This window comes from Semicossyphus pulcher, unplaced genomic scaffold (assembly GCF_022749685.1).
Source record: "Semicossyphus pulcher isolate SPU_LCO1_2020_fin unplaced genomic scaffold, fSemPul1.0.p SCAF_10, whole genome shotgun sequence".
NCBI lineage: Eukaryota > Metazoa > Chordata > Actinopteri > Labriformes > Labridae > Semicossyphus > Semicossyphus pulcher.
In genome coordinates, this window is record NW_027211604.1 from 26,391,293 (window position 1) to 26,409,916 (window position 18,624).

At 44.2% G+C, this 18,624-nt stretch overlaps 1 protein-coding gene across 1 annotated transcript in view; it reads left to right on the top strand.

Moving 5' to 3' along the window:
- Positions 1-18,624, top strand: part of auts2a (activator of transcription and developmental regulator AUTS2 a) — a 415,680-nt gene that overhangs the window by 181,276 nt on the left and 215,780 nt on the right. The window contains 1 exon segment of the mRNA XM_069668725.1: positions 11,027-11,128. Coding sequence (XP_069524826.1) covers positions 11,027-11,128 — 102 coding nt within the window.

The window sequence follows — 18,624 nt, forward strand, 5'->3', positions numbered from 1 at the left end:
CCCTGCAAGCCGATAGGAGAGGGCTTTTTCTCCGCCGTCTTTTTTTCTTCCATACCGCTCTTTATTGAGGCTGCCCAGCCCGGGGAGCCGTGATTTGGCACACTGGCTGTGGCTTTAGTTGGATGGGTCCCTGAAAGCCAGTATTGAGGCAACGACTCAGAAGCACAGATTGAAGTGCTGGGGAATCGTGTAATTAATTGCACGCAAATTTCTTTGATGAGTAGTTTATGTGGTGATCAGCGCTCAACTGGGCAGGTCGGCCTAGGAACCTCCCTGCCTTCATTTCCCAATGCATTCTGGGATGGAATCTAGTAATAGTGCGCTCTCGGTTTGTTTTCTGTGGGAAATGTTACAGCTCGTGGAACCGGAGGTGCGTAAAGTGGGCAGGAAGGTTATTTTACTGCCACGCTGGGCTACTATAACAAGATGTTCCGATATGATCTGAGAGAGTACAGGTCTCCCGCTGCTCTTATATTTTCCCCCCACCCACCACCACTCACTTTTTCTCCACCTGCTCAGTTCATTATTAAATCTGGGAATTGTCCCCATAACTCAATCCACCCGACTACAGCATTATATGACCATTTGTGAGAGGGGAGAAGGGTGATTGCAACGCAGGGCCGAGGATGGATGTTAAAAGCATATTGATTTGTCTGTAATGTCGTCATAGATCAGAGATTTATGGCGATATATAAATGCAGCCACAATCTGTAGTAGCCTCCAGCCTGCGGTGGAGGAAATGGAGTCCTTAGGATGACTGATGAGATCAAGACAGTGCTCTCAACCACGTTTACCCCCCCACGTCCCCCTGGAGCCTGCATTTCCCTTCTCTCCTCCTTCTCCTCTCAGGATGCGCTCACCCTGCGGCGGCTGTGACTCGTCCTCTGTGGCTCCATATCTTTTGCTTTGGCTTGAAATTCCTGCACAGAGGTCTGAGATTGGTCCGAGTGCATGCGTTCGGCCTCGCTGATCTCTCCCCCTGCTAGGAAAACGATGTCTGACAAGGTCGCCAGAGATCACCGCCACTCAATGATGCTGGAGGATTGAAAGGAAATGGAGCTTCTTCATGGTTACATAGCTAGGTACTCATAAAAGCGGCTACATTGGCTAACTGTGAGTGACATTTAACCACAGGGAAACATCAGGCTTCAGGATCAACATGCCACATTTTTTCGGTACGTCATTTGGACACAGTGATGAAAGAAAACATGACATACACGCTTCACCGGCAGAGATAAAAAGAGGTCTTTTCACACTGTACGCCCGTGACTTCAGTGCCACACACGGAGCTATAACAGCAAACAAATCTGGGGCAATGGAAGCCAAGCGCTGATGCTCAGTGACAGGCCGTGAGCGAGGGTGGCAGAGGGGGTTATGGGTGACGAGAGGGCCAGGCGGGGCTCCTGTCTGTGGCGGTTAAAGCTGCTGGGCCTCAGAGCGAGCACAGGGTCAGAGCAGGGCCACGCTGGTGGGCTCGCCCACACAGCCACTGTCAGACAGATGACGTAGGGCCTGTTGTCGCCCCCTCACAGGCCCTGACAAACCCTCAGCTCCTGTTTTTTTAACATAGCAGTCTGGTCAGATAAAGCCCACTGCGAGTTAAACAGGCCCAGCAGTTTCCAAATGCTGCTGTCGACCAGCCTGGGGTGGTTTTACTCGATGGGCTCACTGTGAGGCTGATGTGATGTACAGGCTGGTAGAGACATAATTAGCTATGCTTAATGTGCTCTAATGTTTGGCTACGGTGTCTCCTAAGGCTATACTAGAGCGCCTGTATAAAGTCGACAGAAATTCTTCAAGTTGTTCATTTTTAACTGCTGAGTCGTGAAGCTCCCCAGCACTTTAATAGCCAAGTATATAGACCTGTGAAGGCAGCATAAAGGAGATATTCAAAGTGTAGTCGGTGGAAACCAAGGGGATTTGACAGTGCCGCAGGAAACAGACAATTTATTATCGGCACCATAGCCTAGGTAGTGGATTATCTATAAAACTTTCATGGTCCTCCCTCTGTGGCAAGCAGCCATAAAACTTCCCAAATGAGGGACTTGTTAATTTACTTGTTAAAGCAAATTAAAAATTTATAAGCGCTTTTAGGTAAATGAGATCCTCTTTCATTGCTGCCCTAGTGGGATTCTCTCTGCCAGATCCTGAGAGGACAGGTTAGCTGTGCTGAGAGCCGCAGAAGAACAATAAAAGCCGTTAAATTGTTCCAGGTTTTATTACAGCCGAGCTCCGCAGCTGCTGTTGTGCGTAACTAAGGGAAACCAGGAGCTGATGGCTATCCCACTGAGGCCAGTACAGAAAACTGAGCCCAGTTCTCTCCATGTTTTTTTTCTCTTTGTGGGATGAGAGATGGGGGTTGGGGGGTGGAGTGGCTGGGGCAGGCTGTGTTGTGTATGGCTCTGTTTAAAAAGGCCTCTGTGGTTAGAAATGTTAGCAGGCCTACTTTTGTGCTTGATTGCATTGAGTCTGTAGTGCGGCCCTTGAGAATAGGTCAATACACTTGTAAAATTCCACTATGGCAACGGTGAGCACTTTTCAGTAAGTGAGGAAATAATTGACTCCACATGTTCAAGACGATGTTGTAATAGCTGGTGTAGCGTACTGTTCAGGGGACAGTGTTAAATGAGACACATTTTACTGCACTCTGATGGTGCAGCCTGTACGCTCTGAATCATATGTGAGTGCCTAAATAAAATTAAACCACGGGTTAGATGAATACTTGATTCTGATTGGTCGTTGACAGCATACTATGGTCAGTTATTTCTTTATAACAGATGGCTGCTATAAGAACAGGCTGCTGCTATTGAAGCAGATCTGATTAAATCTGAACTCAGGGCCGAAATTCGAAGGAATTCTGATATTTCATCTTGTCGTAGTAGAGGGAAGGTAGTGACACGTATCACGTAAAGGTGCAGGGCAATCAAAAAAAAGAAGCAACAAAAAGCTTTCAGCAACACTTCAGCTCTTTGAAGGCAGGTGTGGTTATACTTGTTAGGTGATAAATGTCAATTTACAGCTTTAACAAAAGGCAGAATAAAAGGCTAACAGAGTCAATGCAATTTGTTGACAGGTTCACAGATTTTGACATAAACTGAGAAACAATGTACGTGTGGTGTGTCGCGTGTACGCGGCACATCAACTTTTCACCGCTGTCCGATATTATTCTGCTGTCTTCTTCTTCTTTTATCCTGCTGTCAGCTTCGGCCAGTTAACCTCATTCATGTCATAAGCGCCACCGCTTAGTTGTGACGTTGTGTGTCAAAATCGCAGGGAAACCTGTTTAGAGCGCCAAATATTTGGATTAAATTCTGGATTTTTGGCGGCAGCCTATTGATAATTGTATTGCACGAGTCAGGACGACGATATATTGCAATATCGATTTTCTGTCCAACCCCTAGTTAACAATATAGAAAGTAACAAAATTAAACAAGACATGAAGTTACCACTGAACACAACATATGGACAATAAATGGACTGTACTTAAATAGTGCTTTTTAGTCCTGTGACCACTCAAAGCGCTTTTACACTACATGTCACGTTCGCCCATTCACACACACATGCACACACTGATGGTGCCCAACTGTCAATCAGTCATCACTTTTACACACCCATGGCTATGCCCACCGGGAGCTATATGGGGTTCAGTGTCTTTGCCCAAGGACACTTCAACATGTAGACTGAGGGAGCTTGGGATCGAACCACCGACCTTCCAACTGAGAGACGACCGACTCTACCACTCTACCACTGAGCCACAGCCACCCCCAAAACACATTATGGCCTTTGATGTTTTCATTTTTATTTAGCCGTCTTGAAGAAGTGCCAAAGCTTTGACAGTTACAGGGCGGAAAAGCTCAACCAGGTGCCGTGGGCGTTCGTGTTGTCCTTTTCACCGTCTCTCACTTCAACACCAGTGGTTCATCGGTGGTTGGCTCATCTTTTGAATGCTAAATCCAGTAGTTTACCCACGCTATTCACACAATCCCAAACATACATATAATCTATCAGGTCTTTTTTTTTTAAATCAATAATATAATTTCCAAATCTATATTTTGTGTCCGCCTCCCATCACACATTTGGGATTTCTCTCTGCTATAACAACGCACATGCCGTTGTGATCCCTTTTACCCTCTGCTGTTACCAGCAACAACACTGAGATGAAAAACATCACTTATTGATTTTGCCTTTTTTAATGAATTTTTGGTTGTATTGTAAAGACAGGGCTTTTGTTGCTTTTGTAGACATGTCAAGATAAGTATTTGTGAGGCATTCGTGACATTCAACAGCACCTTTGCTCTTTCATGTGGCAGCTCCAATAAAGCTGCTGTGAGCTCACCTGTGAAGACGTTTGTCTGTTTCTAACCTTCAAAAGAAATGTTGAAAAGGGAGTTTTGTTTTTTTTCTGTTATGCCTTCTGTACGTTATGACTCAGAGTAATTCAAGAGTGTTTGACTGAATACTTGGTTCTTAAGAAGAACACAGGTCAAGGCCAGTCAAGGCGTGGCAATCTTTTGACACATTATTGGAAATCACTGCCATGGTAGACCTTAGAAGAGGAAGTCATCGACAGCTCATTTGTTTCTTTCTTATCTTTCTTAGAAAGGGTGAACAATCTTCTCTGGCTATTGGCTTGTTTTAACGGATGAAATGCTTTGATTGACTTCTGACCTCTGAGACAACACTGGTCTATGTCTGTTTGTGACCTTAACTAGGTCTGTGGTCAACTTAAACACAATTTGCTCAACTTGTAAATGAATGCCTTTGTGGTAGGGCTGTAAGAAAATATGAATACAAACCTTTACTCAATATGTTTTACATAGGATGGTTTTATATTTTTACTGAAATAGGCAATCCTTTTTACAAGGCAGCAAGTACAGCCGGATGTTGGACTGCGACTGTGATCAATCAAAATATAACTGCATCAAAAGGTCGACAAATTTTACTCAGATTTTATGTGTATGGTGTACTCTATATACTCCCTAAAAATAGATTAAAAAAACACACTATATCAGCTCTAATACAGCAAAGCAATATATAAAGATATACTGAATTGTAACCCCAGTATCATGATACACATCATTTCATGAGGCAATATTACATGAGAGGGAGTGATATTCAACATCACCACCTCGAGTGTGATATCGCTTTTATACAACAGCTATACAAGCACAAATAGTAGCAAAAAGTAATAATTAACAACTTTTTATTGTTATTTTTTGCTCCATCAACTCAACTAGTTCCACAACTTAACTGAAACTGGACTTTTGTTGCCGAGCAACTCAAACATTCTCCTGCACTCTGTGTCTCCAGGTTACCACAGATCACCAGCTTGATCAATGTAGACATACACGGTCTGCTGTGATGTTAATTAACAGTATTCAGAACACCTGGCTGAGGCGGAGTGACACACAGAGTGAAAAGTCCCAGTGATGTTTCTCTCTATAGCTGTGTCCCAATCCAGGGGCTGCATCCTTCAAAGGACACAGTCTACGGCGGATGAGTCATTCGTAGCCTGACCGCTAAGCCGAACTGAAATGAGACGGTCTGGTCTACAGAGGATTTCCTGTTTGCGTCACAAGCTGTCCCCGCCCTTACCTTTGCATCACCAAATGCCAGGGCTAACTAGCTAGCAAAACTAACTTCATTCAACTTTAACTATAACTATAATTTGTTTCAAGAGCCCTTTTGGTTTTTTTTAGAAGAGTATCTCTAGCTATTTGAGTTGAAACCAAAACCTTCACAAAAAGTGTATTCCGCGCAAGGAATCTCGGGATACGTTAGGCCGCGAAGGATGCACCCGATGGATCCTTCGTGGCCGATGAAAAGGAGGACGCATTTGTCGGCCACATCTGAAGGAGCCTTCTCATTGGGACAGCCTTCGACGCACCGCTGTGACGCAATCGGCCTTCAAACACGTTTTTCCTTTTGAAGGATGCAGCCCCTGAATGGGGACACAGCTCTTATGACCACTCATGGAATACCTCTTGTCCAATCAGATTACTTGGTCTAAACTAACTGTTGTAAAATGATACATATTGTATTGCTACATTGTCCTACACTCATGTTTATGTTATGGTTTGGTAATTATTAAGTTACGGTACTAAAACATTACATGCAGCTCCCAAGGGGAAAAAAATAGATGCCCAAAAGAGTCTGTTTCCCGTGTCTCCATCGACAAAAATAACATTTTATTCAATTATTTTTTCTCTCAGTTGTGAGCAGCACCAGCAGCACGGTTCTCAGTACCCAGACATCACTGACACATGATAATGGTTTGAGGGGATGTTCAGTTGTCACCACTGGCCTATCCAAATGAAATGTGGCAAATTAACAGTTGGAACAGTTGTAGTAACTTCAGTACATTCATTTTTTTACAGAATGATTTATGATAAATATAAAATGATTTCTCATATTTGCGGGCTGAACTGTCTCACGCTGAGGTCTGGGCTGCTCTCTTTCAAAGCACCACGCTGTCTGCTGATTGAAAACAGTTGTTGATTCTCCACTTCAGTAAATTCTGACTGGTAAGAGACGAGAGAGAGAAAAAAGTTTATCCCCTAACACAGAACAGATTGCAGGAAAACAAGACCTCACTGCGTGGAAATTAATGGCAGATGCACTTACTAGTAGTTTAAATGTTTCATTAGATGCTAATGTCTTGCTGTGTCTTTAATTGTTGTGAAATTAGCCTCTGGAATATTAAAACCATCTGTTTGTTATCTTCCTGCAGGGCCAGTTCCTACCCAGTCTGCGCAGATATACTGAGGTCGTTAAATAAATGTATCCGTATGCCTCAACCTGCCTCTTAATTAATGTCTTTATGCTAGTGCATCAGTGCAGCACATCAGTCTGGGGCTTCTGCACACACGTCTCATCTGCCTGCCTCAGATCTCTGTTGCAGGCAGCAAAGTTCAGTTCACATTTATACAGCAGGCATTCCTCCGATAACGTGCAGGTTGGAAAGTTCAAATGCTCGTCTAATAGTGCTGGGTTCTAGTGTTACACATTATATAAACGCATGGCATCTATCATCTTGTTATCATTTTGCGACTTCTCAATTGATCAGCAACTGAAAAGACATCAGATCATATTTAAATAAAACCGATATGATGACCCATTAGCTTCAGTAGAAAACAGCTGCATTAAAACTGATGCATGAAAAAGTATTTCTGTTCTTATTCAAATAGTTAGCTTTTCAAACATCACCAACGGTATCGCACGATATCACAAAATATTGAATCGTAACTCCTGTATCGTAACACTTTTGCGTTACCAAAAATTCAACCCCCTTTGCAACTCGTTACTCATGTGGGTTATATTGTCAGGATGGCGTTGTAGCCTACTGTACGTCTACCTTCGAATGTATCGATTCTACCGTCATTGCATCGCCTCGTTTACGGCCCATAATCTGTCTGATAACAATAAGGACTGACAGACGCAGTATAACCTTTACAGCTCTTTCTTTTGCTAACAGTCTGACAGGGAACTGGGCAGAGGAATACAGTATTAGTCACAGCTATTTCCATGACGACAATACAACACGGGCTCTTAGTCCCACCAGTGTTGTGGAGCTGTGTTTAGCTGCAGATGCTTCTTCACATTTGAAGTCGAGCTCTTCACAGCTGACGAGCACTTCTCCTCCAGACACAGCTTACATTTCACCGTCATGTTGTTCTCGTCCCTTTCACACAAACATTCAGAATAATGTGAATATTTCCACAAAGTAAACGCTGTCCTCTCTGACAGCTTGCTAGCTGAGTTAGCTAGCTACGCATGCGCACTGACACAGCTGTGTTTACCTTCTGCTGGTACGCAGCTACCTGCCAAGAAGTAGGAGAGAAACAGAAACAGAAACAGAGCTTCATGGGAAAACCGATTTTTTTATTTTCCAGTAACAGATTACCTTTTATGAAAGTGAACTAAATAACAGATTACTTGACTTGCAGAAGTGACGCGTTACATTATTCATTACAACAAAAGTAATCTGAGTATTTTAATGGATTACTTTGTAACGTGTTAACCCCAACACTGTTGACGAGTAACAATAGTAACACTTTGACATGCAGCCGTCAAGTGAAAAGGCTCAAACATTAAGCTAAAGCTCACGTTAGCACTCAAAAACCTGAAAGCTAACTTTGATAGCATTAGACCTACATTTCTAGGTTATGTTAGCTAGGAGTTGGTATAATGCTAACATTAGCGGCTCTGACTTAGCTGTCGGTACCGACCTTTTGTCCACCCCCCTCCCTTGTATCTAAGACAGGCTGTGCGGCTCTAGCCCGCACACACGTACGCCAAAACATAAAGTGATTCATTCCAAATCTTTATTGGCAAACATTAATTGGCAATCAGCCTGTAGCTCGTAGAGGTGTGGCCTACAAAGTAGCTACTATATTTGAACAAGGACCCAAAAAATTTAATAGTTGAACAGACTTTTGATTATCAAGTAAGAGCTTTTTTAATAAGGTGCAAATTTAACCTTGACAATCTGTGCAGACAAAGCCTCACGCACCCCCAGTGATCTGTGGCGCCCCCCTGAGGGGACCCCAGGTTGGGAACCACTGCTTTAAGCTACCAAATGTGTAGTTGTAACTTAAAATATTACCTAATATTCCTCCAGATATTCCCTCTTAATTCTCTTGGATGAATGGAGAAGCAGTGAAATGTAACTACCTGTTAGATTACCCACATTTACATGATTTGTAAACCTGGAATTCAGCAGGGCAACTTCCTAACAGCACTTGATCTTCCCGCCCTGTGCATGAGAGGAAAATGGCCGCCATGTGAATATAGTGAATGGTGTTCATTAAAAAAGGTTTAAAACTGAAGCTTGGGAAGTTTAACAGCCTATAAAGATATATAGAATGACTTATACGCTGTAATAAGCAGGAGTGATCAGATCAGCATTGATGTAGCAGAGGTCACAGAGACGGCCTCCCTGCACACACACACACACACACACACACACACACACACACACGGGCCTCTCATTTAGATTTATGGTCAGACAGCAGGTCATTAAATCTCAACTTCACTTTTTGATGGCATTGACCACCAGCAGTCCCTCCATTTGCTCAAGTCGTCTATTAATCACACCATAAAGAGAAATGAATCCATCATCTGAGCCTCAGAAAAAAAACACAATTCTCTGAAGTAATTTAAAGGAGCTCAGGGGGAAATTAAAGGGAACAAGCTGAGGGATACGTTTTCAAATAGCTGTGTAATCAGGTCCCGAGCTATGTAATAGCCCTGAAAGATGAGCCGCTCTTTATTGGAACGTCTTTATTAGACATGTTCTTCAGACATTACAGTTAAATTTGTGCAAGATTTCTGATTTCATGCAGTACTTTCCCTCTGATAAGCCAGGATACAGACGCTGTGATTACATGGTTTTACCACTGCAGAGTCACTTTGATGCCACTTTGATTATTAAGAGACAAATCTCTACATCTCACTGATTATATTCTTTTTAAGCTCACCATATACGAGTTTGGTTTTTGGCGGCGAATGTGTGATTCAGGAGTCAGCTGTAGCTGTAACCAAGGCCTGCTTTTTTGTGTGTGCACATTCATAAATGCATGAGTTTGCTGGCGTTGGCTGCCCGGCGCGTTCAGCAGGGACACGGGCTGGTTAATAAATATTATAGGTCAACATGTTTTTGATGAAGGAGCCGCAGACCGGGGCGTAAACAGCATCCCTCGCCCTTTCTTCGAGGATCAGCTCCAGACCAGGGCGGAAGAGATATTATTCCCCTTTTCTCTCTAAAAATATGTAAACTCCCCTCAGACAAACTGGCATTTACAAGAAAAAGAGGGGAAATGTGCCCTGGTTTTTGTGGGAATAGAATGTGTTGGAGGTAATTAGTGCTATCACAGCGCAGGGCATTGGTGTGCATGTGTCTGCGCCTGTGCCACACTGGGTCTGCCCACATAGACACACAATCGCACACACACATATTGAGACTCGTGCACACGCAGAGTCAGACAGGCCCATCAGGCATTCCCAGAGCTCAAACTCTCTTATCACGTTCAGCACTCTGGCGAATCCACCCGCCCTCCACCCATCGTGCAATTCTCCCAAGGAATAGGATTCTTTCACACCGCTAATGGCTACAGAAAAGGGAACATTTTCATTTTAATTACCCGCTCAACTCAAGGGTTCTTTTGGTAATCCCCCACCTTGTGCCCTTTCATGGCTCTAAATAATGGCCCGATACCTGAAAAGAGAATACTGAGAGGAGGAGAATTAAAAAAAACATATACTGTAGCCATGTCGGGCCGTAGAGGGAGGGGAAAGGGGAGTGCCAACATCTTTTGGTCCAAGTCCTTTGTGTGTGCGGCTCCATGCCCTGCTTTTCCTATTAGGTGGCAGAGCAGCCGTTGCACTCACCGTCCCATAAAGCCATCTTTTTATGAGCTTTGAAATGAAACCTGCAGCGTTTGTCTGGTCTGGAAGGAGCAGCATGGGAGCTTCAGATGACATCAATCGCAGACTTGGACAGGGAGTACACACCCCACCTCCTTCCACTCAGCTCAGCACTCCCAAGAGTCTTTTATTGTTCTCCACATTTTGAAGGGCCTCAGACGCCCGCGGATTGGCACGTCCTCCGCTTTATTCTTGTCATTTTGCTGCGTCTCGAACAGAGCGTCTAGAGGATGACACTTGGTGAGCTCCTGCTGCCTCGGCATGTGGTGTCTGTTTGGAAAGGATAGCGGCTCCATTTGAAGGTTCTGGAGGGGTCTTTGTCCCTGTTCTCTATATCGTGGGCTGAGAGGAGCCTCATACTGCGAGATCAGATGGCGTCTATCATTGGCAAGCGCGGTGATGGCCGCTGAATAGGCTCAGAAACATGACAGATTTACAGAGACAGCGCCGCAGCTCCTGCCAGATCTCACATATTCATGAAGCGATTTCTGTGGGATGTCTTCCCTTGCCAGCATTACTTGTGTAAAGCTCCAAACTGCAGTGTTAACATTTCTCCCTCATGTTGTTAACCCTTGGTCTGCTTGTGTTTTGTGTTTGGCAGCTGAAGCCAGGGCAGAACAACTGCAAGGACAGCGACAGCGAGAGCGTAAGCGGAGGGTCCAAGCCGTCCATCAGGAGCAGCTCCAGAGACAGGCTGACAGATGTGAGTACAACAACAAACAAGTTCACTGCTTTAGTGGTGGTTTGAAGATCTGCCAGGTCTTATTCCAAAATGTCTCTATAATGAGCCATCTTAAAAATGATTTCCAATTCAAAAACATTCAAAACATGTTCACATGTGGCCTTGTTGAGTTTTCTGTAAACAAGCACGATTGGACGCCGGTTCCCACCCTCGACCCTTTGCCACGTGTCATCCCCTCTTTCTCTTCCCCTGTTTCCAACACTATCAACTGTCCCCTCTATAAATAAAGGCATTAAAGGCCAAAAAAATGATCTTTAAAAAGAACAAAAAGCAAGCCAACTACCAAGCCTGATGAACGTACTTCTCTCCTTATAAAACATTTGCGACGGTATATTTTATTTAAAGTTTGAAACATGGATATTTAACATCCAAGTTTACAAAAAAGAACTCTTCTTCTTTCCCATCTTTGCCGGTGTATCCTTCTTGGCACATTACCCCCCGCTGATCAGAGGATGAGTGTGACACCAGTGGCAGGAAAGTCAGCCATTTACTGCCGTGTCCACGTGGCACCTTTTGCTGTTCGCCAGCGTCATTTTTCAATTGTTCCCAATTTTTTCTCAGAGCTCCTCCTTTTTGTGCGGCCGCTCTGAGCAGAACTTTTCAGAAAGGCACTGGTGTCGCCACTGCTGCTTTTTTCAGGCAACCAATCAGATGTGCCACCACCCGTCACCCTGGTTACCGCCAAACATGGAAGTGCAACTTGTTGTGGCCCTTTCTGTCCACCCTGAACGAGATAGAGACTGAAAAGCTCACTTGTGGGAGCAGATCGGCCGGACACTAAATGTAGCTGCTGAGCGTTGTGCTGTTATCACACTACGCGTTGTAAGCTTGTAGTAACACTGTATCCTAACAGCATGCGAGCGTCAGACATGCAACATCAGACACTCGCTGTCCACACTGCATCCATCAAATTTACACCTCCATTACGTCATGTAAACAAACCATCTTGCTGTCAGCTGTGCGCTGGAGACCGGAGGGGAGTTCTATGAAGCAAGAATAGAGGGTGCTGTTGAGGTAACTGAGTTTTCCTGAATGTCAGTGAATGTGTTAGATGGCAGCAATGTTATGTGACATGCTTCACTTTGTAAAAAAAAACAAGCCAAGACCAAGTTAACAAGCGCTGTTGAGCAAAGAAAGTAAAAGAATATTAAGAAGCATTTTCCTGCTGGACGCTCCCAGCTCCTTTGCGATCTCCCTCCAGCCAGCTGCCACTTTATGTAGATATCTGTTGTGAAATGAGGAGGTTTCATACAGATAACTATATTTGAACTCCTCATGGATTTCAGTTAGGTCACGGTCTAAGTTAAACTTATTGTTGTCGTAGAAACTAAACTCGCGTGCAGCGTTTTTTCTCTCACTTCCTCTCAGCGCTCCCCATCGTCCTCTGCCACAAAAAAGGCGCTATGTGGACACAGGGCCTTATGGTGCTACTAGAAGTCAAACACATCAAAACCAGCATAGAAAGAAGATAGCATAAGAGCTTTGGCAGCTCCTAACAATTTAAAATCAACCTTTACCAGCTCACAGAAGAGACTCATAATCGTAAAGGTAAGTAATAGTTAAGAATCAATAGTTTTCGGGCTGCCCCGGTGGGTCAGCTCGTACATTGTTTAGTGTTTGTAATTCTTAAGTTCAGATGATTGAAAAACGGTCATGATATATGTAAAATGTCAAAAAAACTTTACTCATTTATTAACACATTCATGAGCGAAAATCTTTCATTTGCCAGGACATTTTCTTTCAACACAAACGGTGTAAGTTCTGCTCTCATTTCACAATTCAAGAATCATTATGTGTGTGTGGCCTTGCATCTTTAATATCTCCCACAGACAAAAGGTAAGTTATTAATGTGATGTTATCCACTTCATTTCTTTGGATGTCGAACCAATAAGATTCAGCTGCAGCGAAGCACTTTGTGCTAAATCTTAAATGATCTTAAGTGCAGACTTAGAGTACTTCAGGTGAAGAGCAGTATATACATCGTGAACACACACACACGCACACACCTCGTTCTCTCTCCCTCCCAGAGGTTCTTTATGACTGCTAGAAAAAAGACAGTACTTACCCAGGTCTCGTTCCTTGTGGAGGAGCTGAAGGTGAGCATTAACTGGCAGAAGAAAGAGCGTCTGTGTCCCTGCGCCCTGTGACATATCCCAGGGTGTAAAGCGAGCAGTCTCCGGGGACCTCGCTGCCAGACACCCACCCCTGCTCTTTGATTTGTGTGGAGAATCGACAGTGAAGCGATCAGATATCGGGCCGTAATTAAAGCTGTCAGTTGGGAGGCAAGCGAGTCTTTGAGGAAGACACGGCCGAACAACTGAAGCAAAACTGATTCTGCGTGTAGCTTTAACGCTGCTTGACTGGGCATGAAATGAAATAAGTAATTTGATGTTGACAACAGAAATTGAAATGATACTTGCTGATTTCTGTCAGACTGCACTGTGGTGACTGTGCAGCAGTGTGTCAGAGTGAATGCTGCTTAGAACAAAAGAGGTTTGAACACGCAGCATATGGAGGATTAGTATGAGACTACAGTGTGACAAAAGGTGTTGTCATGATGTCATAGTTCGACTACAACAAAGGTATAAAGCATCAGCATATAACTAAATACAGTATTATTTATAGGGCCAGGCTGTACGGAATAAAATCACTTTCCTTCATACCACATCAGGTTACAGTTTTAATCGATTCGATGCTGCTAATGTTACTTGTTACTCTGTAAGTGTTTCTGTGCAGCTGCTGTTTTGTACATGCCTCATTCTTCTTGTGCTCATGTCTGAGGTGTACTGGAGTCAGTGAGTTGTACTACTGCTTGTAGTTTCCATCAGAAACGTTGCATGGGCTGCGCGGAGTGTGCAACTGCACAGGGTCCACAGCAACACTTCAACAGTAGCCCAATTCTGCAGGAAAACAGCAGACCTGGCAACCCTGGCTTCGCATATATATATATATATATTTTTTTTTTTTCAAGACTGTTGTTGACCCACAATGATTCTGAAATGAAATTCATGATTCTGTTTTTCCGATATTGCGGCGTTACGTAGTGCGTGCTCCATCTCGAAGGAGACGAAGGACAAGGGGAAACAATGTCGGCCGCACAAGAGCGCGACAGATTTCGTAAACACGAGTCGGCTGCTTAGAAAAGGAAAATTATTTTTATCGCTGGATACATTTGTCAACACTGCCGGAGATGCCATAGACATTAGACAAACCTTACTGCGAATGAATGGACGTTATGGCTCCATAACCCGATTACAAATATCACCTTTCTACATCGAACTTGACACTGGTTTAGGTATCTTAAAGGGACGAGCAATATTTAATTCAAGTTTAGCCTGTGACTGTTTGAATATTTAGGCCTCGTGAAACCTGTTTAAATGGTTACATCATGTTAAGGTCAGCAGTTATTACTCACTGGCTTCAGTTTGTAGAGCTTCAAAGTTGTGTATAAAACCAGTCCTTGAAATAAATATAATTTACCAAACCAGCACATGTGTTTACTTTGTATAATTGTATTGGAACATTGTCCTAAATACCAAATTATGTACCTAATTTACTTTGAGTACTTCAAGCAGCAACCCTGTACTTTCCCCTTCTCCTGACGTGTTCTCAGGAAACATCCAGAACTCTTTTTATAATCACTTCCACCTGAGCGGATATTGCAGCCACTCAGCGCACTCTGGAGGTTAAAGGAAACAGCAGCCCTGCTTCCCCCCGCTACGTCTGGTCAAGGCACCCCACAGGAGGCCGAGCGTGCTGTCAGAGGGGCTGCTGAAAGCTGGGGAGCATGAAGACAGACTTTTAGACCCACACGTTGCCTTAGATGGTTGCGCTGTGTGAGGCTTCATCTGTGGTCCCCACAGGTTTCTGAACAAGTCCCCTCCAGCCATGCTGTAAAAACCCACTTCACACGTTGCGAGAGGTGCAAGTCGTAGCTTTTGTAGCAGATCTCTGCTCCCCAGACTGAAGGAAGGAAGAAGAAGAAAAAGAGGGGATATAAAAAGCAACTCAATTTCTTTAGTTTGTTGTGTTTTTCTTTAATGTATTGTAACTTTACCTGCAGCATTGTTAGAAATATATTTCTACGTAATTTATTAAAGCCTCCAGCGTGTCTCTGCTTCATCGTGCTTGTTCTCCTGAAATGTTAAAACTATTTTGGTCCTAACGCTGCGCGATGCAACTGGACTGCTCATGTGGTTCAGCTGCGGGGAGACACTCCCTCGCAGTGCAAACACAAAGAGAAGGCATCTAAGTCACTCGTTAGTATCAGGGATCAGTGTGAGGCAGGAGCTCGCTTTGACCCAAACTGTTCATTAGACCAACAGTTCGCTAATGGTATTTGCTGTAGCACTCCCTTCCCCTCACGGAGCGACTACGCTCTGATGAAGCAGATGAACTGAGTTTGCCGACCTGGCACTGGCTGGCAGGGAGACAGAGGCCATAGGAGGTCAGGCCTGGCAGCCTCCTCTCTCCCGCTCGCCTTCCCTCCTCGCTCCGTCCTGCCAGCTCATTAAGGCCTACAAATGGCACATCAGCTCGCCTGTGTTTGCCTCAACCCCAAACCCCAGCTAAATTGGCAGGCTTAGCCGCATTTGCTCTGAAGCGCTGCGCTCCCTTTTGGGTTCGTTTGAAGCTTGACATGGCAAGCCACCCCCCCCCCCCCGCGTCTGTCCCCCCACCCCCACCACCACCACCACACCCCACCCCTTCAGTCTGGGTGGCAGGCATCGAGGCAGGCAGCAGTCCTGAGCAGAGGGAGTCTGCTGGATCAGGGAGGGCAGGGAGCTCGGGATGAATCACTCCTGTTTAGTCTCTGCGGCAAGGGGTGAAATGCCATCATTACCCGGCTGCCTATCAAATAAATTGGCAATTACGGGCCTGGGATTGCGAGTAAACAGCATGTTACTCCTTTTTTTCCACCCAAGGCTCTTGATGAGAGGCGGGTGCAATAGAGAGGAGCTCCGGAGTACTGGGTCAGAGCCCGCCAGTCAGTGTTAGCCAGCCTGATGAGAGGCACAAGAGGCAGACTGTAATGAATGCACCCCTGGATTTCAGGGGCCATTTGTATCGTCAGCCAAAGCTTCCTGTTGTTGGATCCTGCGTTAGCTTTTCTACTGAGCAAATTCTGCCTGTCAAATGGAAACAGATGTGTTGCAATCTAATGGTTTTGGACAACACCTTAGTATAGTATATGGTGTGGAAAAGCTGCTGGAAAATAGGGTAATGATTTGTGTGCTGGCCTGCTTGTGTGTGTGATTGTATTGATGTCTTATTGGTATTAGCACATTATTGGTTTTACTCCAGCTTCGCTCGCTGGTTTTTCCAACTGACATGAAAATGAGAAAATTGTGGGTTCCTGAAATCCATCCTCGTGTGTCCTGGCTGCTCTCACACGAGAAGGTTTTCTTGCGGTGAGGTCTTTGAAAGTTGTTTTGTAATGAAACATCTGGAAGTGATATTGTTAAAAGTCAAGCACATCGTCTTGCCGAGCTTTTGAAGCCGTTTCAGCTCAAACACAGCCAGGGACTCTTTTATGGGCAGTAAAACTGCACTCAGTTATTACTGGCTTTCAGATTAAAACATGACAGCCCATTCAGAATGTGCATGTGTGCATGTGGTGAAATACTCAAATTACAGCTTTTGGAAAGGGATTAATGTCATAAAGTATATTTGTTGCTGTAAAAACCACTATTATGATTTAATTTGCTGGAGCACGCCAAAGCTGCACATAACGTTTTGTCCTTGACCCCTGAGAACGGCCTTTTCCATAAGCTCCTCGCCTGAACTGGTTCTCCCTGTCCAAGTGAACCCCTTATGTAATGTGACCAGAGCTGGTCTGCATTACACTGCGCCCGTCCCACCTCCTCAGTACATTCTCCAATTATTTCCTGACACTCTGATGTAAATGAGGTCGCAGTCCCCCTACATGTCCAGATACGCTGGCCAATTTGCTCCGACACAGAACTTGTAATTGCTTGCATCAATTATCCGTCTCTTTCTCTCTCTGCCTCTCAATAATTTGAAATGTTTCCTATTAGAGACAAGCATTTAGATATGGAAGTAGGAATGTTGTACCTATAATTAGCTCATTATCACGGGATCGTACTCTTTGCTGAGGCGCCAGTGTGTGCAGTGACAGTGTGAAATGAGCAGCAGATGTAGTGCAGGGATTACCTGACAGTCTTTTTGACTGGGAAATGGATTTTAATTAGTGAGGTAAATAAGTCTTAGTTTGAAGACAAAAGAAGCAACAATAACAATAACAATAGAAATACAAATATAGTACTTTAGTACTATATAATATTTACTGTACAAAAAGACAGATGACACGACAGCTCCCTAAAAGTGAAGCCAAACCCTCTTTATCGCCCCCTGCTGACTGGCTGCAGTATAGGTCATAAAGCCCGCCTCCTCCATGTTAACAGATGGGACATGAGTCAAACTATAAAATCAAAATACACGTCAAATACATTTTTCTCAAACATGGTTTCTGTGAAGTTTAGTTTTAATTAGTTATTTGATGCTGTTAAAATGATTGACAGCTCTGATGACAAATCCGGCTCCTGCAGTTGATCAATTCTGGATTAGCAGAGTAGAGGAGGAACGGTGAGAGGAGACGTAACTAAAACAATCACTACAGTCATTGAAGTTTACATATCTGTGAACGTTAACCTCAGACCAACACAAGAAGCCATTCTGCTGTTAAACACGCCGGCGTGCGAGATCCTTGCTGTTTTTTTCGGTAAGTTAAGTGTGTGTTCGGGTTAGCGGAAGTGGCTACAGCCGCTCCACCCGCGATCTCTACTGCGCAGACTCTGGCCCCAAATGACGTCACCACAGGGGCTGTTTTGGCATCACTTTCATACAATGGGAGCAGATGTAGACGCGTCGTCCATCTATATATACAGTCACTGGTTTCCCCTACAAAACACAAAACATACTATGAAACTCTCTAAAGCAAATGATTGCATACACATGCATAGCCACGATATTAAAAAGGAGGTGGAAGCAGCCTGAAGTAGAATTGAAGTCAATGCAGAAGTGCCTAAAACCTGCCTTCTTTCTAATGGCCAGGAGGGGGCGACTCCACTGGTTGCATAAAAAAGTTTGATTGTAAGGAGGAGGCTGAGAAAAATGACCTACTTCTCAGTTGATGAATGACCTCAGTGAACATTGTTATGGTCTCGCTTTCAGGCGTAGATACCTGTGATTAGAAACATGCTACCACAACAACCTGTCAACCAGGATAAAGACTCATCTGTGCTTATCATCCCGATTATCCTAATCTATATTTACGGATTCTGTAAGCAGGAGCATGAAGTTGTAGTACGGGAAGTGTTCTGGTTTCCGTTTGTAGTATGCATGTAGTAATACTGACCAAACACGTATCGGCAGGCTTCAGCGTATGTCGGAAAAACAGACTTTAGCTTCATATTCATCTCTATAAACAGACATCT